A 24,563-nucleotide genomic window follows, 5' to 3' on the forward strand; every position below is an offset into this window, starting at 1 on the left:
GCTTTCAGTGATGAAGAATGAGAATTACCATACGGTTTTGCAGCTCCATGGAGCTCTTTAGTAGGGATCGACACATACTGGTTTTTCAAGGCCGATACCGATTATTAGTAGTTAATAAAACCGATAACCAATATTTGGAACCAATATGCATTTACAGTGGAAATGAATATTGGAAAACGAATGGAGTTTGTAACATTCCAAAATTAAAATTTTGGAATGTTACAAACTCCAACACAAAACTTTGTTGAAATGCTTTAAGCAAGTATTTAATAAATTAGAAACTTTCAACATAATACACAGTAAAAGATTAGACATTAGACGTGAGACTCAGTGGTGAGTGAAACCGAAGCTGAGGGACAGACACAGAGCTGTAGCCGAGCCAAAGTAGTGTACTTACTTCTTAATTAACTTTTTCGGTTATCAGGCAAATAAAAACGCCAATACAGATAATCTGCAAACTGCCAAAAAACGGGTAATCGATAATCGGTCTATCACTATTCTTTAGCAAGTTTTAGCTCATTGTTTGTCATTGTTGCAACAGCCTTACTGTTTTGGTTCACTTTCACCTGGTTGACAGCATCTTTTTCAGCTGCAGCATTACATTACCTGCTCAACACCAAACTGCAGACCGACAAAGTTAGCGACTAGCTGGTGAACATAGTGGAGCATTTTGCAAAACGGTAACTACTTGCTAACAAGTTCGCCATATCAAATTAAGAGGTCATAATATATCAGTTTCCATTGCCCCCAAGTGGCCAAAATATTATTTTTTTCTCCAAAGTGGTGGTGCAAATAATTCACTACTATTCAAAACACTAGATGCCTCGCCATCTTTGCTCTACTGTAAGAGGGATTAAATGTGGAAGGTTAAATATTTTTGCTAGTCAGTTCCCCAACGATGATGTCAAGCTAGTTCCATGCTGTTGTTTTATTGAACATTAAAAAACTTGGGTAATCTATACAATGGGTTCGAGTCTGTCAAGGTAAGCAAGATCTCTTCCTAAAGGTGGGCAAAATAATCCTGAAAATCACAATCAAGGAGAATTGTAAAAACTAAGAGTTTGTTGGATGTATAGTAGCTGGTTTGACTGTCTATAGTATTCAGCCCTGTTGCTTCCATACTGATACACCTTAGACATTACAGTAAGTGCAGAGTAAAGGTCTTACTGACTCCTAATTTCTATTACTGTACTGTGTCAGCAGGAGGGGAAAGAGATTCATTGAGGAGTGATTTGGCTGACTGACCGGTTGAGTAACATCCAGCAACAAATCTGCCCACTGTGTCCGTCTGTCTGCCCTTTAATTTTCTCTTAATGCCATCTCTTGCCGCTCCCTGCCCCTCTGTCTTTCCTTCCTTCCTGATTATCTGCATTAGCTTAATGACTAAGGTCTCTGAGCGGCCTATGTGTGTCTTACTGTGTGTTATAAAAAGACAGAAAGTGACTTTCTTTTACTGTTTCTCATCATTTAGCCTCTGCAGTAGATATAAATTTTGTTAGTGGAGTAGTTAAAGCAAAGTCAGCTATACTGCTGCAGTGTCGGCTGCATTTCCTCTTCAATCTACCATAAACTGTCTAACACATATGTCACGATAACAATATGCCTTGCTAGTTCATTTATTGAGCCTCTTTACCAGCAATAATAAATCATTCAGTCATACTGCTTGCTATTAAACAGTTTGATTAATTCAGTCAGAGTCAGATCTTGATTTGTGAAGGCACCACACACTATGGTGGTAATTTCTCTGCCACTACTGCCTCCTGCAGTTTACAAACTGCTACTACATCTTAACATTTATGACCAGAGAAGATGAAACCATCTCAGTTCTCTCTCCACTCTAATTTACGTTCTTTCCTATTAACATTCTTTATACAGGCTAAAAAAAAAAGGTAAGTAAAAAGTAGCACAATTAGCAGACATTATGGGACACCCAAAGTTGGGTAAAAAGCTATAACATAGAGCCCAAAATAAATAAAAAAAGTGGTGCTTTTTGATAGTTTTCACTTATATTACATGCAGACGGATATTACATGCAGGTCTATTCCTTGTGTAATCACAATCACATCCATGTCAGACCATGTGCACAGTACAGAAAGACACAAACGGTTACATCAGCCAATCATATCATACGGTGGCCAACTTAAGAAAACACACCCAAATAGACAAAACACAAGCAAATTAAGAAAACCACTTCATTAATTTGACAACACACGCGCAGCATTCAGCAAACGCGCTGCAAATACACACAACACAACCAAATACACACAAAACACAACCAAATACATAAACGCACTACAAATATGAAACGATGCAAAAAGAAAAGCACACAAACCCAGAAAACAAATGCAACAAAAAAACGCTGCATCCAGATTACACAACGGAAGTTCTCCAGACCTCTAGAGGGAGCAGCTAGTGGAACAGCTTGATTTTCGACCCCACGGGGAGTGGGGTCTGACTTTTTATTATAGTCGGGTATGGCTGCAGCCTAGAGAACTCTATAGACTGTATATTAAATTCATATTATTATTAATAACATAATATATTAATAATATACAGTCTATGCTCCCGTCTCATGCTCTCCCGGCTGGTGCCGTCCCCGAGCTTTGGCTTTTCAAAATAAAAGCTTGCGTCTGGTCCGCTATGTGTTTGTACTTTGGTGTGTTGGATGTTTGTGAACTAAACAGTACGGCAATCATGCTAATGAATACAATAACTTTTTCAGCAGATGTCTTACTTACAACACGTTGGAGTTAGCAAAGCAGTTTTGTGTTTATATGTGCAAGAATATATAATATGAATACAGATTGATCACTTATTTTGTTGGTAACCGTTGTTGTATAATCACAATATTACACTTGAGGAGGCCTATACTTCAGTGGTGCGCCTTTCGGACCTCCAAATGAAACCCTCTCATGTAATATGGCTTAAACAAACGTCAACGTTAAACGCTGATGCAGTTTTAAATGTTTTATTACCACGAGTTTACAGACGTCTCTGCTGACTGAGTATCACCTGTGACCTGAGCCGAGACACACCCACCAAACGAGAGAAAACATAGACTTAATATTTACAGTCTATGCAGTTTCTCTCTCTCTCTCTCTCTCTCTCTCTCTCTCTCTCTCGCTTCGGGAGATTAGTGATGTGCAAAGGTTATGGTGAAGTAGATTTATGTTAAATTATTTCGATAAAAGCAAAAAGTGAGCATGCTGAAGAACTTGTCTTTTAAAAGATGCATTTTTTAAATGTCAGCATAATGAGCATACGATTGTAAAATTACTAAAGTTACAAGGTAATTACACCATAAACAAAGACCATGTTGCAGATATACCTTGTCTCACATTGTAATGGTATTGTTCCTTGAAATGAAACAATAAAGCTTCTTAAGATGATATTAAACTTGTCCCTTCCGTCCTGCCTGCCTCCCAACCAGTCTTTATTTTTTATATGAACAAAAAAGTTGGAAGTTATTTTTCCTTTAGTTTTCACCTAAAGACCTCTGGCACTTTAGCTCCATTTGCATAAAGGAAGAGTGTCTTCCTTAGTGTCTGTCTTATTAACTATGTATTGATGTTAAAACTCCAGATGGACCACTTCGAAAACCTTTCTGTGATGTTCTCGAGGCATGGTGTTTTTGATTTTCCACCGATGCAACAAAACACAAGACATGAATGCAGAAAGCTTAAATGTTTTTACTGCATGCTCATATAACCTGAATCTCAGACAAGAGAAACGACTTGAAAACCAACATGTCACAAACAAACAAAGCTATGAATGCATGCGACGGGTTTAGAGGCGAGGTTACCTGGTAGTAGGCGTGGCTGTGTGAATAGAGAGAGGAGAAAGGTGGGGCTGGGACTTCGTTCAGTCTCTCTCCCCTCGGATGAGGCCACGCCTCGTCATCAAAGCGTACCTCAGGTGATTCTACCTACGATGTACAGACAGAGCTCAGCATGGTGCAACACACACACACACACACACACACACACACACGCACACACGCACACACGCACACACGCACACACGCACACACACACACTACACACACTACACACACACGCTTGGGCACACTAAGGTGAACTGCAGTCTGATTATTGCACAGGTGGTAGCCTGACTGTAACACAGTTATCAATAATATAACTATTTAAACCAATTTTTACAAAACAAAGGGGAAACAATGCAGCTGTGTGAGACAAAACACAGTAATGTCCACTCTTGTCTGTGCAAACTCTATATTTCGAGTCCTTCATTTAGGTTTGAGCAGGAGGTCAGTCACTGACAATCAATGACCACTCATTTACTCAAAGATAATAATAATAATATTTGGACCAGTAGATGAAGAGGAAGAAAATAAGTCTTCAGTACACTATTTAAAAAAATATATGTACATGTTACATCACAACACAAGAAGTTATATATGCATTTATTATTTATATTGTTTTGAGAAGAAACACAAATGTGCACTTAAGATAAATTACAAAGAGCGAGGAGAAAGTGTGTGTGTGTGTGTGTGTGTGTGTGTGTGTGTGTGTGTGTGTGTGTGTGTGTGTGTGTGTGTGGGTGTGAGAGTGAGAGAGAAGAGAGAGAGAGGGAAAGAGAGAGGGAGAGAGAGTGTGAGAGAGCGACATTGAGAGTGAGTGAGAGAGAGAGCGAGAGAGAGAGAGAGAGAGAGAGAGAGAGAGAGAGAGAAGGGAACATGTACATGGGGATAACAAGGTGGCAGGTCCATCTGTCATACAGAACTAGCCAGATTCAGCACCTGTGGTCACACACACATTGACATAAACACACACATTTGGGAAAGAGGAGTTCTCAAAATAACCTGAATAATACCCAAATACACCAGCAGAAAGACACACAATCGCCACAGTTTCTCATCATGGAGTTTATCTAGTCGGATAGGTGATCAGCATGATGATGATGATGATGATGTCGTCGTGGTGTGGTATGGGCCAGGATATTGAAACCTCGAAGCCACGACTATGAAGCAAGTGGAGATCACATGTGGAAAGCTTCATTGATGGATGGATGAATACAAAGATAAACAAATCATTCCATCTATCAATACCAACACACACATTGGACTTACATGCTCCCTCTGTGATTTCAACAGTAAAATGTTTATGGATTGGAAGTGACAGGAAAGTGATGTCCAACCACAAGGTGGAGCTACACACCAATATTTCCTTCACCCCAGTCACGACATCTTCAGTTATGTCTGAGGCTTGTTCAGCAGACAAACTTTAAACTTGTGGTGACTGATAACTGAGTCAGTGCAGACAGAGACAATCAAAAGACACACACCACTAATACACACACTCCTCAACTCTTTCTGACTGCCTGCAGCATGCTGAAGGCTGTCGTAATGTAACCAGTACACACATGAACACACTCCACTACTGAATAAATGAATAAATGACACTAACTGATAATCACGCCATGCCAGAATTTAGAAAGGATGACATATTAGTGGGGGATAATACAAGGAAGAAATACAGGAAATGACAGAAACGAGACAAGACGATGAAAACGAGAGGAAATCAAAGAGGCAGAGAAATCCTTGGCCATTGAAAATCTCTTTTTTTATAATGTCTGTCAGCTGTTTTAAAATCACCATAAAGCCTCTCGTGGCTTACAGCTTGAAAAATGGAGGTTTTTCTTTAGAGGAATAAGAGAACATCCAGAGGAAAACCACTGAGTTAATAGCACTTTGATCACTTTCTTTACTACCATATAATTCAACGTGGTAGTAAGTAATTTGATATTCTTAATTTGCATACAATTTTAATTGACTATGGGCTGGCTTTTGTTAGATCCTACATATAAAACACCATAACTATGATTTACCAGACACCATTAAAACCTACAGTTTAAAAAACAGTAATATAAAGTGATACAAGACACGTCAACAAAAGATGGTAAACACATGGCGGAGTATAATGAGGTGTGTGTATTTGTGTGTGTGTGTGTGTGTGTGTGTGTGTGTGTGTGTGTGTGTGTGTGTGTGTGTGTGTGTGTGTGTGTGTGTATGTGTGTGTGTGTGTGTGCGTGTGCGTGCGTGAGTGTGTGTGTATGTGTGTGTGTATGTTTGCATCTAAGAGAGTTGGTGTGGTCAGAGCCCTGCGAGTATACAGTGAAGTGGGCACTAATCTGCAGACAGATACAGCCCAATCAACCAAAATAAAAAGATTACAAGGCTACGTTGTGCCATGATGAGTGTGTGTGAGAGAGATAGAGGGGGAAAAGGAAGAGAGACAAAGAAAGAGGGACAGACACAGACTGAGTACAGAGCAGAGATAGTAATGGGCCTCATTACTAAAAAATGGGACAAGCATTCGACTGAATCCCTGCATGCACAGTTCTGCAAAAGTATTCTCATGGTACAAAGAAAGGCTCTGTGCATGGAAGAAAATTTAGGCCAGTATCCTCGACTTCTAAGTACTTTCAAAAAAGACCTAATTCTGGAGCCGTATTAAAACAGGTCCCCTTACTTCTGTCTGCACTTGAACTTAAAAAGAAGTGGCCTCTGCCACCTTGACCAACGCTGTGTAAAGCCAAAAGCTTCAAAAGTAGAAGCTGATGGTATTAGACCTGATATTAGACAAAACTCTGAACAAATTACGACAATCACAATAGACATTTCATCTATAACATGTCATCTTATCAGGGACTATGACAAACAGGCTTAATTTAAGCTTGACTGCATTATATTATAATATAATGTATCCAGTGGCCTTCAAAAAGGTTTAAAAATCCCACGGTTCCCAGAGAACTAGAGTCATTTTAGAGTTCATTTAAAGGGAAGGTTTGTGATAAAATTGTGAGTAGGCCCTCGACAACAAAATCAAAACACTGCAACCCTCTCTCCTAGAAATGATGATCATATACAACAAATTTAATAACACAGTAATAACAGTAATGTTGAAATATTAATTAACTCTACGTTTGTACCCTCTTTGTATTTATCTGTTTTTTTGTTTATATATGTACCCTTTATGTACTTATTTTGTTTTGTGTCAGCACTAGGAAACTGTTTATTTAAAATGAGTCTGAATAATCCTATAAAGGATGGGCCATGTAAGCGGCCAGACACGAAAATAAACCGTTTATTCATTCATTCAACAGCAAATACATTTTGAAGGAAATGTAATGCTGCCCAGATTACATTTTTTTATCAATATAATTAACATATGTTGTTAACTAATTGCTAATGAATGTATCTGCAAAATATTCATACTGAACTCATCAGTGAAATGATCAGTGACAACATATTTAATTTGTTCACCTATAATTTCCACTCTTGGAATAAAATAGTTGTTTAAAACTATAGTGCGTAGTTTCTGTCTCCCCCATGAGGAATTCTAAGTAATGACAACAAAACTGTTGGTGCGTCCACATCGCACAAGCCTTCCGTGATCGCACGTCCCCTTAAAGCACGAGAAATTAAGTGTTTAATTTCTTAATATGTAACCAAAACCACAATCTTTCTCTGACCTTAACCTTAACAGAGCTTTTTTGCCTAAGCATCAATGTTAACAACTCAGCAGTAAACTAGGCTGTCGTTTCAATTATGATCAATGGACGTTGGAATTTTTCCTCAAAATGTTTGAACTCAAAACTTTGGGCCCTGTCAAAACATAAATATCACCAAAAGGTGTCAGAGAACAGCTGTAATATATGGCCCCAAATATACAGCATTTGTCAACAGAGTTTTTGACAGACATACTGTACTTAATCCCCTGGGCGAACATGATGTAAAAGTGAGCCCTGAGCCACGCGTGTGTTTATTAAACAGAGACAGGCAGGTAGACAGCAGATGTGAAGGGGAACAGATTGACAATGTCAGTTTAATGTGTGTGTGTGTGTGTGTGTGTGTGTGTGTGTGTGTGTGTGTGTGTGTGTGTGTGTGTGTGTGTGTGTGTGTGTGTGTGTTGTTTGGCATACTGATGAAAGAGCCAAAGCCTAGTTACCTGAGCAGGCGTGATGTGTGTGTGAGTGACGTATCCGTGAACGTGTTGAATCTGAGACAGCTCCCGCTCTGCCACCTGAACCAGCTCTGCACCCCGCAGGTCACCGTGGCGACAGAGAGATCCGTCCCTCCCCAGTGATTGTTCCCTTTCTCTCTCCATGGTCCCGGCGCCCCCTCCCTCTCTCCTCCAGGTCCCCCCGTCCCTCCAGGTCCCCCTGTCCCTCCAGGTCCCCCCTTCCCTCCCTTCCCTTCCTTCCCTCCCCTCTCTCCCATCCCTCCCCTCCCTTCCCTCCCTCCCCAGGGTCCCTCCGTCCCTCCCCAGGGTCCCTCCGTCCCTCCCCATAGTCCCTCCATCGCTCCCCAAGGTCCCTACGTCCCTCAGCTCTCTGGCTACACCCATTGGATGCTGATGGCAGGTGTGTTGGTGGAGTTTTGGAGCACCTGGTGACGCCCCTTCCTCTTCTTGATATCGATACTTCTATAGTGAGAAAAGAGGAGGAGGAGAGGACACCAGATGGTAAAGAAGAGGAAGGTAGATCAAGAGAGAGTCGCAGAGGAAATGTCAAAGATAAAGAGGATGGAGATGGTTGGGAAGATGATGTAATGGAAGGGTAGGTAAGCAGGAGAAGAAAAAAGACAGAAGAGAACGTTAGTTCAGAACAAGAAAAGATTAAATCAGGGTGGAAAAGAAGAAAGAAGTAGTGCAGCATTTCAACCAGCATAAAGAGCATAGCAGAGTGCATGCATGCATGTGTAATGAGATATTTTTTATAGTACAGTTTTTGTGTAAGCACATGGGGCAGTCCAGGTGTACACCCAGCATGGTAGTAATTGTTTCCTGAGCTTCCTGTACTGTACATATCGGAATGCGCACGCACACACACGCACGCACGCACACACACACACACACACACACACACACACACACACACACACACACACACACACACACACACACACACACACAAAGGACTTGAAACAGACGTTTTAAGGCAAAATGAGATGCAAAATTGAATGAGGACAGTGAGCAAGAGAGAAGCCTGCCTCTGGGAATTACTGTTTCTCTTTCTCCTCCACCTTCATCATGCCTCTTTCCCTTCCACATCTCCGACTCGCACTACAGTAAGTCTTACTGTTTCATCTCCCTCGTCTCCTTCCCCATTCCCCATTCCCACACACTCTCCCTTGCTCCTCTTCATCGTTTTAAAAATAATACATTTGATTTTTCTTTCTGCTTTACTGGACAGAAAAAAGAGGAGAGAGTCAGTGAAGCTGGCGGGGGAAGTGGAGGAGAGAGAAGACGGGTCCTAAGCTAGTTCTGAATCTGTGACATTGTGGTTACATATTCTGCAACTTAGCCAGCTGAGCAGCTGAGAGGATGGCCCCTCTGTAAACTGAATGCACACTCACTCCTTGCAGGAAGTACACTGATAAGGTCATTGACATATATATAATGGACCAACAGATCCCGTTGCTCTGGACGGAGACCAGTGAAGGATATTAGAACCACTTTTCCGGTGATGGCTGAGCGTTACTGCGCAGCCTCCAACTGAGATAGACAACGTAAATGTGACGTGAGCAACTTGTCTGAAAGTTGTAATTCTTCTGGTAGCTGTGCCAAGAGAAATCTCAATCATTCCCAATCTTGCCGAGACGGAGAGCGTAGGTATATGTAAGGAGATAACATGGGCACAGGCTAGTTACTGCTAACTAAAATGCTAGTTAACATTAGTAATTAAACTTAAACAGCTAATGTGAGACGAAACTGCCTGCGAGCTTCTCCTGTACTGTACGGTAATGTCTCTACTATGCGACAGTAAGTCGCGTGGTTATGACACAATCGTTAGCCTATTTTTACAAAAACGTCTGCTACGGAGCCATAACGTGAGATACAAGGTAATGGAGCCTTTTATACATTGTTGTGTTTCTTTAGAAATAAACAATGGACAAATAAAGTCTTTAAACGCTTCAGATGTAAAGTTATTCGCTGTCAAAGTGACGTCAAAATGAATGGCAGTCAATGGAATGCTAACGGGAGGTGATGGCTTGGTAGCATCAAAATGGCGCCATAGGAGCTACGCGATCCGAGGAGAAGCTTACCCCCTTGGATAAGGTGCACAAGCTAAAATCATTAATTCTGTGTTAATATTTTAATTTAAATGTAAACCAATCAGATGAGAAGATACTGATAAAGGGAAGCAGATGAGTTCCAGGAGGATTTTTAAAGCTTCGAGACAAATGGGATGTTGATTCTCTGATCATATCAACACCGAGATAACAGTGTAATTTCAGCTAAGACACACAGCTAATATAATACAGTCACAAAACAACCCATCTGAGCAGAATCTAGTTACACATTTCAGATTTAGGACTCACACATTGACTTTAACCCAAGGTTAAAGGGACACTTAACTCCAAATGAAAGTGACAATGTACACTGTGTGAAGAGCCCATTTAAAAGATAGCAGCACTCACATGGTTAGACTATATGTATATGGAGAGATACACTAGTTGAGAGGCTATTTACATCATGTACATGTATACAGACCTGGAGATGTTAAAACAAGTGCTGTAGTAATTTTGAGAAACACAATGCTATTTCAAAGAGAAAGGAAAAGACACATTTAACACATCATGAAAACTGAGTGTTACAAATTGTTTGCATATGCAATTTATAAATAAACAGTTGCATTAGGTGGTCTATTTCCAAATTTATTTTGGGTTCCTTTTAGTTATTCCGTAGTGTGTCAATGAGCCTAAACACACAGCAACAATCCCTATACCTGATATATTATACAGTAATACGTTGATGTATAATGTAATATTCATGTTGCATCCCCTCTCATGTAATAGTTTCCTGTTGATTTCATCATACGTTTTAAAAAAAAAGATTGCAATGTCAGGTTTAGAGGGAACTTTTCATTACATTTTGAGAAGCAGTATTTAAATGATGACTTTTACCATTTGTTGTTCTGTCACATACTGATCAGGAGAATCAATGAGAGATGCATATGAAAGAGGCTGAAGAGAATACTTATTCCAGTTTGACACAACTCAGAAATGTACAAATAGCTCAATATAAGGAAATGCGTCTTTATTCACTGGTTGGAGGTGGGATTTACAGAAATCCAGTCAGAACTGGAGTAAGGTTTAGATTCAGTTGTTATATGGTCTGGATCAATAGAAGTAGATTTCCAGGATAAAGCATCCCTCACCTTCCGCTCTGTCTGTGTTGCCGTTCTCAAAATCCCTTCAATATACGGGAAACACCAACAAACTTCGAGTAAGCAAGCCACACGCAGAAAATAGCAACTTTTGAAGAAAATTTGGATTGTACAACAAGGCAGGCCTGCGTGGTCCTTTCGGGGAATTATTGTAAAGATTTGCAAAGAATATTTTTACCGCATTTACTATCTAACTGGGAGGTTTTGGGACTGGCGGGGAACGCTGTGGACGAAGTACACACGGTGATACAATGGTAAGAGCATATCAAGTTGAACCATATGTCCAGCTAATAGCTCCCGTTACTGTATTGTGTGAACAGTTAACTTAATTTAATGGGGTGCAAATGTTCCACCAAAACAACTTCCTTTCCAGGACCATTTTGCAGAGCCACTGTCGCTGCGTCCGGAACTTAGCGTCGCCCAAGAAGATGGTGATTGGTTTAAAGAAAATGCAAACACCACCGAGCGTTTTTTTTTCTTCTTCCTATCCTAGAATGTATCTGTCGTGTAGCCAGATCTTACTCCACAGCACTGTGGAGAAAGGTGTGGCAATGCAAGACTTGTTATATAAAGAGCTGACAACTCAATAAGCAAGATAAAAAATACCACTATCATACAAATAGAGCCTGTAGCTTAACCTTCTGAGGTCAATGAACGCATGGCGTTTTTCCAATGTCTCTATTGATATTTCAGCAGTAATACAGCACAGAAATGTGGTTTAGATATTGCCGGAATCGGCACGATCTCTGCTTTTTGTGTCCTTTTTTAATCGCAAGATCATACGTCACTCTCACGGCGAATTAGGAGACAGGAAAAAGAGCATGTGTCACTCGTCAACAGCCTCTCTGTGTATAATTGGTGGACTCGCGTCACACCAAAACAATTCATCCATATGAGTGTAGGTTTGTTTTCACAAGAGATTTGAAGAATGTCAGCTTTAGGGCCAAATGATCTCTTTACACATTGCTCTGGGGCCTCACTATACAGAAAGCTGAGTTTGTTCGGAACATTTAGTTGTGAAACTCATGGGGATCAGTTATATGCAAATACCCTTAAAAGGTGAATTTAAGATGTAACAATCGAGGAAATGCCCTTAGACCTCACAGGGTTAAGAGAAGAGATATATTCACCTCCCCTACAGGGAGCCAGACAGCCTCACAGTCAGTCCCATTAATATGACATTTTGCCTTTTGGCTTGCTATCCACAAGGAAGCCAACAGAAAGCCAGAGATGACTTCCCAGAGTGTGTACTTGTATTAATAAAAAACTGTACTCACAATCACACTGTGGGGACTCACAACCAATTTGGTTCCTACAAGGCCACTCGTTTAGTTTAGGGTAAAGAGTTTAGGGGTTCAGATGAGGGTCGGAATCAGGCATTTAGTGGTTAATGGTTAAGTTTAGGGCAAGCTTCCAGCGAATGACTGAACTACAAAATCAAGTGTTTCTGTGGGATTTATCATACAGCTCTCCCTGTGTCTCTAAATCAGTAACTACACAGCCCACAGTCTTAATTAAACTTCTTTCCCAAGAGAGACATTTAGGCTTTTTGTTCTCAAGCACAGACTGTTTAAAAACACGGGTATTGGCATTTCTCCTGTCATGAGTTATTTAGTAACAAATCTGAAGTATCCTTGATTCTACACCAATTGATTCAAGATGTGTGATCAACCCATGATGCTTTAACATCCAGCAAGCTTATCAGAGCAAGTCCAATGAAACATGAAAGCACTATTGCTACATTTGATCCTACACTGCAGCCGACTGTCATCCTGGTCAGCAACAAGATGCAAAATCTATTCTAGAAATTGCGCTTTGGGGCAGGGAGTGGGCAGCTGCTTTACACAGGAGAGCATGTCTGTGCAGAACAGTATCAGCTAATTTCGACAAATTCAAAATGACGTGGCTGTGTGTGCTCTCCCCTTGCTGCATACTTTAACCTCATTTAGACTGGGATTGGGAGTAAACACTGTTCTGACAAAAAGAACTGATCTGAACCCGTCTCATGACCTTCAGTGCATTTCATTTCCTCTCTGCCTCTCGGCCTGATCTTTTCACTCACTGTCGACTTGCTAATTAGTCAGAAATGCCTCAAAATAATCTCGAAAAAGCAGCGGATGAACGGCCAGGCACTAAGACCCTGAAGAGACCCTGGCTCACACTGTTGTCACAACACTGCTGCTACTGCCCTCTGCACTCACACGCACACACACGTGCACACGCACACACACACACACACAGTCACAGTCAGTCATAATCCTATATTTAGCGTTTAATTTTCCCATGGCACAAGAACACCTCTAAATGAATGAATGCACGAATGGACAGAGACACCAGATATGTCTCTTTCTACATCACAGTGTGTGCATGTGTGTGTTTCTGCTTGCTTGACTAGCAAGAGCAGAGCATTCCTAATCAGGACTGTGCCTGCAGATAGCCTGCTGAACACACTAACACACACATGCACAAAAAAACATAGAAACACACATGCACAATGTTGCTGTCATGTGTTAGTGTCAGCCAGTCTTGCGTAGCCAGAGAAACGTGACTAGATTGGGAGCAGATTCAGCATCCTAGTACATGTCTATATGTCTGTGTGTGTGTGTGTGTGTGTGTGTGTGTGTGTGTGTGTGTGTGTGTGTGTGTGTGTGTGTGTGTCAGAGTAAAGCAAGGCATTAGTCACGCTTGGTGAGATTTGAAAGAGCAGGGGATCCTCTGCCGTAAGGGACTTCTCTCTCTCTCTCTCTCTCTCTCTCTCACACACACACACACACACACACACACACACACACACACACGTGCCTTCATCTCTTTCTCTATATCTTTTTATTCATTCTATTATGCTCTCTCTCATGCTTTATTGGCATGAAGTGCAAAAGTACTCCATGCCAATAAAGCACAGGTGATGATCAGATTAATTTAGCAACAATAACAACGTAACAGTTACAAATACAAATGGCTTCATAATATGAAGTCAGCCAATTACAATCACAGGGCACATTTGTCGAATTGATTTTTAAATCACTGATTGTAACAATGCAATGATAATGTATGTGCATTATTGACACATTTCCCTTCATGTAATTAAACATTTCTGAACTATAATATACGATTCAGGAATTCTCAGTCTCCAGTGCATGATTTGATTCATTTTTTTCCCCATCTCACTATCCTCTCTGAACATGATGCTATTTGGTGATGAAGTATCACTGAACGGTGGAGGGCTCCCGAGAAAACAAGTTCATAGTGAGAGTTATACATGCGCTGCTTGGACGTGGTATTTGCAGTTTTCAGAAAACTAAGAGACTTTACCAGTATCCACGTGGAACTAAAATCTAAGATCAACAAGAAGCCAATGTCCTTTACACTTTGAATGGAAATATGAATAGAAAAACAGCAACAGAAAAAGAATTATTTAAAAGCAGATGAAAACAAGTAGCATAGCGTGGCTGAAAAAGTAAGACATCCAACTACAAAATTAAAGTTCTTATAAACGTTTCAATGTGAAGTTTGTCATAAATATCTTCAATACATCTAAAACATCTGATCAAACAGATTAAATATGTTAAAGGAAACGCATAAATGTGAGAAAGAGAAAACCTTAACTGACTTCACCAGGGCTTCAGTCAATGAAGTGTTTTCAGTAAGAAAAAAAACTGATTCATCTATTTTGAATGTGTCTGACCTAGTTAAGGTGTGTTTGATTTATCTTCTCAGGCACATAAACAGCCTCAGCAATGGACACATGTAAATGTATTCTCCTCTCCCCTCTATGCACTGCATGTGTTGAAAACTGTCTGCTCATCTCTCTTCTAGTATTTTACAGTACTTTTACTTGTGATTTTAGTCAAACTTACCACTGAATGTTTTCTGTGTCAGTGTCTGCTCACTCTACTGGCTCAGTATCGTTTGGATTTGATACATTTTGATGACAATTCAGCCAATAAACTCCAGTACAGGAATATAACTTGAGCGATAAAAGAAACCAAAATAAGGTGGAAGAAAAACCATTGTTTTCTTTGGAGTTAGCCTGCCATAAACGGTAATTTAGTTACAGCATGAACTGCAAGATATTTTTTTTAATCCAAAAGTAAAATAAAGACATACAGAGAAAAAAAAAGAAAAATCTTTATCTTGCAATACATAAGTTGAATGTTAACTGCGTCCCACTTGTTTTGTATAAGCTGAAACTTCAGCTGATTCTGGTGTATTACAACTACAATATCCTGCATTATTATACTGTGCTGCATTTCCTGTAACAGAACATAGCATTTCATTATTTAGTTGTAGTCATACTACCCCAGGATCGGCATTTTCATACCATGTAGTGTCTTTTTTATGTATATGTAATTATATTATGTAGTTACAACCAGTTGTTGCTTTAACACTATAAGCCTTTTGTGAAGCTTGGTCGCACTACTGAGCACCAACTACTGTCTGCCACAATGTAAACACTATCAAGTACACTGACGAACAGCATGGCCACACTTCACTGTCAGAATTTAATAATAATGAATACACAGTTCTTAAAATTCAAATTGGTTTCAATGCAAAACTCCTCATTACCCAACCCTTCCTCTTTTCCAGGAACTCTCAAAAAGGTAAACAAATGTATCGTCTAACTGAACAAAAAAGATCTCTATTGGTCCCAAAAACAAGTCAAGACAGCTGGATGTGCACAGGGGCACGGCCAGGAATTTTGGGCCCCATGACCAAAAATCAAAATCGGGCCCCCTCTGCGCAGCTGTTGTCACCACATCTCTAGGACCTAACTGTCCCATCAAAAGCTTTACATAACTCTAATTAAAGGCTTGCAACTGTCTTGCTTCTTGTAGTTCAATACTAGTACTAGCACAATATTTACTGCTGGTGATTTGTATATGCATGCAAGTCTAGTATGCAGTTCACTATTTGATGCAAGATTAAAAGCAACCATAAAAAATGTGCTGAAGGCCATCTTTTACAGTCTCAATGTATTTTTTAGGGCTGTCAATCGATTAAAAAATGTAATCGAAATTAATCGCATACATAATTAACGGTGCCTGAACCGATACTTTTTAAGAAAGTAAAAAAAGAAAAGAAAAAAAAAGGGTACTAAACAACAGTTGGTGACATTTAAGAACGGCTTGTTTATTGCTAAGGCCATATGGTCAAAATTAAATGATTTAATAATAATGTATAACAATAACAATAACTTATTTCACTAGTAAATTGCTGTTGAACGACAAAAACAACAACCAGATAGGAAAAGGACATTTACAATAACTTCAAATGCACCACGAGGCTGTAGTTTACCAGTTTCATTGAACGCACCGGCTGTGTTGTTTTTCCGTCGGCAGCTGCAGATTGTTACATTCCGGTGTTGAATCCTCTCCAGTAAAACAGTCAAACTTTACACCGTTTAGCGTTAGCTGTCAGCATTTTAACCGTGTTTAATCCAGCTACTAGCTAGCGGTAGGCTAACGTTACCTGCTGTCGAGTAGTGTGTTAACCAGCTTCACATGCAGCGGGGTTTGTGTTTCCTGTAATGTCTGTTTCAGAGCAGCAGAGAGAAGCGCAGACATATCAGTGGCACCAGATTTTTGTCTGTATGCAAACATCAATATGGAATGGATTAATCTGCGTTAATTTTTTTTGTTATTTTCGTTATCGTAATTTTGACAGCCCTAGTATTTTTATTGTAAAATTTGACAAAATGGAAAATTCTCTTAACTAAATTATTATTATTATTATTATTATTATTATTATTATTATTATTATTATTAATTATTAATGAAAGACAGAGAAATCCCCACAGACTCCCTGCAATGATGCTAATTGGCATGTCATTGAACACAATGTTGCTCACCTTCTTCACTGGGAGAGGGAGGGGCACAGTTAGAGACTGTTAGACACACTGGGGTGCTGCTGACTCATCTGTTGGTAAGTCTGCTAAAAGGGGCAGGGACAATGATTTAATATGAATATCTTGCTAAACGTTTCCCTGCATTGATTAAATGGTGATTAAATGTAGGCTAACACTAGTCTGTAGCTAGCTAGCTAGCTTATTTCACTATGGACATTAAGCCAACAGGTTAATACCACTCACAGACTATAGGCTACCCACCTTTCTTGGTGAAAAACTGGGTTACAGTTTGACATCCTTTCCTTTGTCTTTCCTCTCTCTCTCTTTTCTCTCTTTCCTTTTTTGAAAACCAGATTTTGATTTAACGTTACTTGGTAACATTGTGGTCACTGTAGTTCTGGCGCATCTACTGACTGCAACTAAACACTGTCACTGAGTGCAATACGGCAGGACCAAACCATTTCGTGCAGATACAGGGGGGTGGTCGGTCTATATGGATGTTTACTTTTTGGTCAATGGGGATATTTAACTTTTACTGCCAAAAACAAGTAAAAACAAAGATATCATTAATGTTAGTATTATATTTGAAATATATATTCTGAATGATGATGGTTTAATAATTTTATATTAGTTTTTACCTATTTTTTGGGGGCCCTGTCAGTCATGGGCCCTTGGAATTGTCCTAACTTTTCCACCCTAAACGGTACGCCTGGATGTGCATAATACAGACACAATAGGAACACCTCATTACAAGGCTTGACATTAACTTTTTGAGGCACTTGTCCTTTGGACAAGTACATTTACGTTTCACTTGTCCATGCACAAAAGTCACTTGTCCGGATAAAGATTATAATATAGATATATATAATATAATACAGAATTCAAACAAACCGTTGAAAGCATCCAAACACTATCAACATTAATAAAATTCAGTAGAAACAAACGTGTCCCAACAATAGATTTCCCCTTCAACAAGAAAAAAGGATCTCCAGACTTCATAATACAAAGTAATACGTTGCACGCCAGTGTGCAGGGTATCACCAGAGGTAGTGGTGACTTGAACTTTAACTTATACTATATCTAAAATTATTTTGTAGACATAACAATGGATTTTGCCTCTAAATGTTGCTGTTAACTTTTTTTTCCTTTCTACAATTTCACTTTCTACCCGGCAGAGGCTGATCTAACAAGGGATCCTTTAAAAGGTGTAGCTACTTTACAGTTCATTATTAGCTGATATTGAATCCACTCTGATATGGCTCACCCAGGAGGCATCGGAGGCTAGTCTACTCCTCTTCTCCCTCAGAGAGAAAAGGCGAGCTGGGTTCAGCTGTAGGTTAACCATCTTCTGTCTTTCTACTTGTCCTCTCTTCTGTCCCTCATGGGTCTACCTCAGTATATCTAGCTATCCATCTCCGGGCAAGCAATTATTTATTTAGAAAATACGTTTCGGTCTTAGACCTTCATCAGGTAAAATTACAACAATAACTGACGGACAAACGAGCCCATCAGTTATTGTGCAGTGTCCGGCTGCGTCCTGCTGCATCCTACCATGTCCACCCATGCTGTGCTGTGCCACATTACACCCCGTAAAGCCCTGCTGTGCCATGAACTACTACCATTGTAGTCACTGTTCCATTATCTTTATTGTGACTATTACTACCACTATTCATCACACCCCCAACCGGCACCGTCAGACACCGCCTACCAAGAGTCTGGGTCTGCCAAGGTTTCTTCCCGAAAGGGAGTTTTTCCTCGCCACTGTCGCAATAGCTACTGCTAATGCTTGCTCTTGAGGGAATTATTGTAATTGTTGGGGCTTTGTAAATTATAGAGTGTGGTCTAGTCCTACTCTATCTGTAAAGTGTCTCGAGATAACTCTTGTTATGATTTGATACTATAAATAAAACTGAACTGAAATTGAATTGAATTGAAATTCCTCCTTAAACAGTAATATACATTACCAAACGTAATATAAACAATAGTCAGAATATGGCTATATATCATTTAAGCTGCAATAATGCAAGCAGAGAAAAATGATTCAAACACTTATTATATGGGATTCTCAGACATTTTCTCCCATCCGTTAAGTTACCGCTAACGTAGACAGCACTTCCTGTTATCTATGATATGCTTTAAAGCCTCCAACTAACTAAACGGCTGGATGCTTTTATTGTGAAAACCCCGGAACGGATGCTATGTTCCGTTCGGACGAACTAGCAAAGCCTTGCAAGAGAAGCCTCGATAGCGGTACAGAAAACAATATTTTACTCAACCACAACGTACTTAACAATCCTAACAACAATTAGTAAAAGTATAAACACGAGTGACAACTGTATTCGGCTCGTTTTCTGTGAACGATGTGGCGACGGGGTAACGTTAAGGCGGAGTTAGTAGGCTAACGTTAGCCAACTAACACCGGCTGGCTTGCTGGTTCCGCCGTGCTTTCATGCTGCATCGCTTACAGAGAATGAGCTGAACAGCAGCGGGCTGGGTCTAACGTTAGCGGTCCGCTGACCCGCTGCCGCTGGGTTTAACGTTAGTTAATCTATTCGTTTCAAATCAGTAAATAAATCGGTAACATAGACGTAATGAGTGGCACATAACGTGAAGTAACATGGTATTTTATTTTGTTTGAGTTTTAACTTGTCCAGTGGGGCAAGTAAATTTGTCTTCCACTTGCCCTACAAAAAAATACACTTGTCCCGGACAAGCGGACAAGCCTTAATGTCGAGCCCTGTCATTACATACTGTTCATGACTCTATCATTTCTCCGGGAGCCATTCTCTGCTGACTCGACACAAGAAAGGCATAGAGACTTCCTCAAGATGAGAGTTCAACGAAGGTTGGTAAAATATATACAAAACGTGATGTTCAGTAAATCTATCAAACTGTTAGGAATACTTAACTACTTTCGTTGTTTCAGCAGACAGTATGCTTTTACTGTAGAGCTATATAGTTACAAATTGTTACTTTAATTGTGTGAATTTGTTTGTGTCAATGCAAAAACAACACTTCCTGCAGCTGCCTAACATTCAAAGGGACATCTTTTTGCACTATTTTGTCACAGGACTCATTTTAAATATTCCGAGCAAGCTATGAACAAAAAAAAAAGGGTGAACAAGTTAGACACACAGGTGCAGGTGAATCAAGTTACAGACTGCTTTGACCCAAGCCCTTCCCAATGTACAGTATATAAAAAACAGAATACAGTGCAATGCAACACGACCATCGCTTAAAAAAAACTCATCTGCAGACCCAGAAACCCTAAACAACTTCATATTATCCTCAGGACGCACTCTCTCGCTACCCTCTTCAGCTATACAAAACCAGTGGTCCAACTGTGTCTCGCACTCGTGTTCTTTCTCTCTCTCTCTCTCTCTCTCTCTCTCTCTCTAGCTCCAGCCTAACAGTTGTCTCTCGGCCTCCATCTAACAGGCTGTCATGGTGAGGTGATCTAATGGGACAGAAGTGAAGTCCATACAGTTTATTATGGCCTAACTGCTGAACAACAGCATACCCATGCATGCTCATATACACAGATACACACAGTCCATTACAGTAGAGTACATGAATTTATCGCAGGATGGAACAACATCATCTCCGGTTTAAAGATGTTATATTAGGTTTGCAGTCAAACAGTATATATTGTCTTTTTCTTTCCGTGTGTCTCTCACTATAATTCTCAAGCTCATGTTCAGTTTTCACTTCTTTTCACACAATTTATAGACCCATTTATGAAGCCAGTTTTTGGGTTAGCTGTGTGTTTAAAGGCTATTCAAAGATGCAGCACAGTGTACCAACAGTCCCTCCACATCAAAGGCACTGCTCCTTAAGCGCTTGGGTGGAACTTTAATATTTCATGTGTTGATTTTCCACTCATCAGTTTCAGAGTACTCTGCAAGATGATGATTGCCAATTTTAGCTTAAGCACATTCACTCAGCGTGGCCTGATGTTATGTGTCAGGCCATGGTGTAATTAGCGAGTAACTCGTCAGGGATATGGTAATATTAATTTAACAATAGGTTAGTGACGGCCAAGATCGTTGCAACAAGGTTATCACATAAGAACTACTGTACGTACAATGCAGAGCATCCAACTGAGCTAAATGTCCTCGGACTGTGGGAAGAAAACCAGAGCACCAACGCAAATACAGGAAGAACACGCAATCACCACAGGCCCCAACTGGCTGCAGAGTTTGAGTCTACAATCTTCTCTGTAACAGTGCTACACTATCCACTGCACCACTGTGCCACCATCAACTGCTCTACACAGTCAACTTGCATTAAAGTGGAAATTAATGCACATGGATCACTACCCTCAATACTTTTTTGGTACCGCAAACTGTCAGGTAATGAAAATTATATGAATTCCAACCTATTCTTTGATTCACTAGTTTCTGATTTCAATTATTATTTTGCCAATATTAGACTGTATTTTATTTAGGTTCTTCTTCGAAAGCAGCGAGTGTTAAGACAACATTTGACATTTCATTTGTTTGGCTTCTCTAAGCAATAGAGGTTATGGAAAGTGTTTCCCTAACTTTGGGAATGTTTTACAGAAACAATACAATAGCACAGAGGATAACAATCCCCACCGTCAAACATAGTCATTAAATAGTCATTTAAGAATGACTTATCATGCAAAAAAGGCAACTGGAACTAACTGTCAGAATGTGATGATTTGTTGTTTATATATTTGTAAATTCAATATCTTCAGCTTGGCCAAAACAAGCCAAAACAAGCCATTTGAAGATGTCACCTTGGGCTCTGAGAACGAAGATCATCATCCATGTTTACGACATCAACATGGATTCAATAATTGTATAAAGCTATTAATATTAAACATAAAGTTACATTCTTTATTTACTTACTAAATTCTATATGTGGTATATTTAACAAAGATTTGAATAACTTTTGCAGGTGAATTCAAATGAATGAAGCATCGGATACCATAGTAACAGGGTTTATGATGAAGATGTTGGTGATAAACTGGCTGTAGAGTTTGTACAGCAGAACACAAAACTGCTTCTCTCTATCTACCTCTCTAACAAACACACCCACCCTGCAAGGACCCCTCTCTCTCTCTCTCTCTCTCTCTCTCTCTCTCTCTCTCTCTCTCTCCCCCCCAGCTACTAACTCTTTTAGTTGTTTACCTTAACCCAGAGTCTCTTGACAAGCTTAGTCATTACGTCTTTCCTTCTCTCGCTCATCACATTTTGCCTTAGTCAGTGTCTCTTGCACTTACTGTCCTGTACTGTCCTGTACTACACACACACACACACACACACACACACACACACACAAAGCTCTCTACCTACCTTGCATCCAAACATCAGAGATATGGTGTTGTTGGTGCATGCTACTTTGCAGTGGCACAACATGTGGCTAACGTTAGCTAGCTGGTCCCACGATGGGGGGGCATCCTAGTCCTCATACACACATTTCATACACACACACACACACACACACACAAAATCACACATCCACAAACTCACACACACACACACACACACACACACACACACACACATGCACACGCATGTGTTTTTATCAACCGCGCTCCATCCCGTCCCACAATCCCCCACTCTGCCACCCCCCCTCAGTCCTCAGCTGTGGCAGGCCAGCGTCCTGTCCCTCTCACTCTTCACTGCTCTCATCTTCATCATTATCTTCTTCTGTGTAATCCTCATAGCTGGTCAGGATGCAGGGAGCAACATGGTCACTGTCTGCCTGTGCGTCAGTGTGTGTGTGTGTGTGTGTGTGTGTGTGTGTGTGTGTGTGTGTGTGTGTGTGTGTCTGAATCTGTTAGCACATGTTTGTGTTTTCAGTGTGTTGTTGTTGTTGTTGTTGTTGTTGTTGCTGTCAGCATGTGTGGGTCAGTCTGTCTGTTTATGTGCATGAAATGTGCATGTAAGTGTGTGCATGTGTGTGTGCCAGTATAGATGTGGTCTCTCTTGTCCTCCTCTGCAGCAGCAGTCCCAGTCCTCTATCTCCTCTCTCTCTCTCTCTCGCTCTCTCTCTATCTGTATGAGAGTGTGTCTCTCTTGTTCCATCGCTTCCCTTCACCCTCTGTCTCTCTCTCTCTCCCTGGCTTGCTCACTTTCCCTCGCTTCGCTCCACTGCCTCTCTTGGCCCGCCTCTCAACAGCAAGATCAATGAGAGACAGAAAGAAAGAGAAAGAGAAGGAGAGACCTGCACACCGAGGTGGAGGGAGGATTCAAAATGTGATGTCTCTCTAGTGTCCCCCCCTCTCTCTCTTTCTCTCTCTACCTACTGCAGTGATGCTCTGCCTTGTACAGTTATATACCATTAAACCCACACCCACACACACACACACACACACACACACACACACACAAAGAGGAGGGGGGTACAATATTATACGGGCTAGTGAAGATTGAATTGACCAAATATAAATGGTGAAGAGAGAGGGGTAGAGAGACATAAAGAGTGAATGAGGGAGGTAGAGACAATGTTTTACATCATCCAAAGTCACAAGCCATGATCTCCCAAACAGACACCAATGCACACATTACAGGGGTGACTTGGTAAATTGACATTTGAACACAGCCTTGTTTTACTGGCAGACGGGCGACCACTTTGGCATTGAGCCATTTAAACCACAGGTGACCAGGAAGCATGACCAGAGAATGGCAAAAAAATCATCAATGATCCCATTAAACCAGACAATATTTTAAAATAAAAATGCACAAGTATCACAAAGTAGGGTGTCCCATCTAAACTAATTGAGAAGCAGCAGATTCCTTCTGTTTGCGCAAAGGGCTGTGTTGTTTCAGTTTCCCCGTCAGACTGACATTAAATATGTTGAGTAACAGATCCATGAGTGTGTTTGAGAAGGCTTATCAAGCCCCTCTCCACTCCTCGAAAGTTTATAATAATCTGAGAAATGATATTACAGCTCTGGATTTGATTGGCCACAGCCTTGCATGATGGCATTCTATAGTGTTGCGGCAAACGTTGAGCCAGGTTCAACTTTTTTGCTGGACGACCAAGCATTTTTTTGCTGGAGCACACTGTGTTGGTTCCCCTGCTGTGTCGCTGTGCTGGCCTAATTAAAATAAATGAGAGGGCTGCGCTTTTTGAGTCAGTCCGAACATGGCTTTGGGTGTAAGCTTATCTCTTTATCCAGTTATTTACTGTTTAGTGAAATAGTGACATTTGTGTGTACAAACCTGTACTTAACAGCAGCCAATGAGCACTGAAATAACAAACATGGCTGAGCCTACTTAACACCTGAATGATTTCATAACAACAACCAAAAAGTTGTATATATTAATATGCAGTACATAACACAGGCTCCTGTTTTTGGCTGTAATATAGGGCAACTACCAAAGTATAATTTTGCCAAAAAAATCCAAAGTCAGTACATTTGGTCACAGCATATCACACATTATTTTCTTAATTCAATATTTGGCCAAACATTTAACACGTTGTATGGTGTAAAACACATTGTGACCACAATATGGTGAGGTAATTTAACTTTGTGAATTTGTCCACATGCTGT

At 40.3% G+C, this 24,563-nt stretch overlaps 1 protein-coding gene across 3 annotated transcripts in view; it reads right to left on the reverse strand.

Annotated features, from left to right (window-relative positions):
• dlg1a (discs large MAGUK scaffold protein 1a) overlaps positions 1-24,563 on the reverse strand; it is a 123,576-nt gene that overhangs the window by 81,559 nt on the left and 17,454 nt on the right. For 2 of the 3 annotated variants that reach the window (XM_078258456.1, XM_078258455.1), the window contains exon 5: positions 3,803-3,925. The exons of the other annotated variant lie outside the window; for it this stretch is intronic. In XM_078258456.1, coding sequence (XP_078114582.1) covers positions 3,803-3,925 — 123 coding nt within the window. The remainder of the gene's footprint in view (positions 1-3,802; positions 3,926-24,563) is intronic. 3 annotated transcript variants of the gene reach the window in all.

Source organism: Sander vitreus, chromosome 9 (genome assembly GCF_031162955.1).
Source record: "Sander vitreus isolate 19-12246 chromosome 9, sanVit1, whole genome shotgun sequence".
Classification (NCBI taxonomy): domain Eukaryota; kingdom Metazoa; phylum Chordata; class Actinopteri; order Perciformes; family Percidae; genus Sander; species Sander vitreus.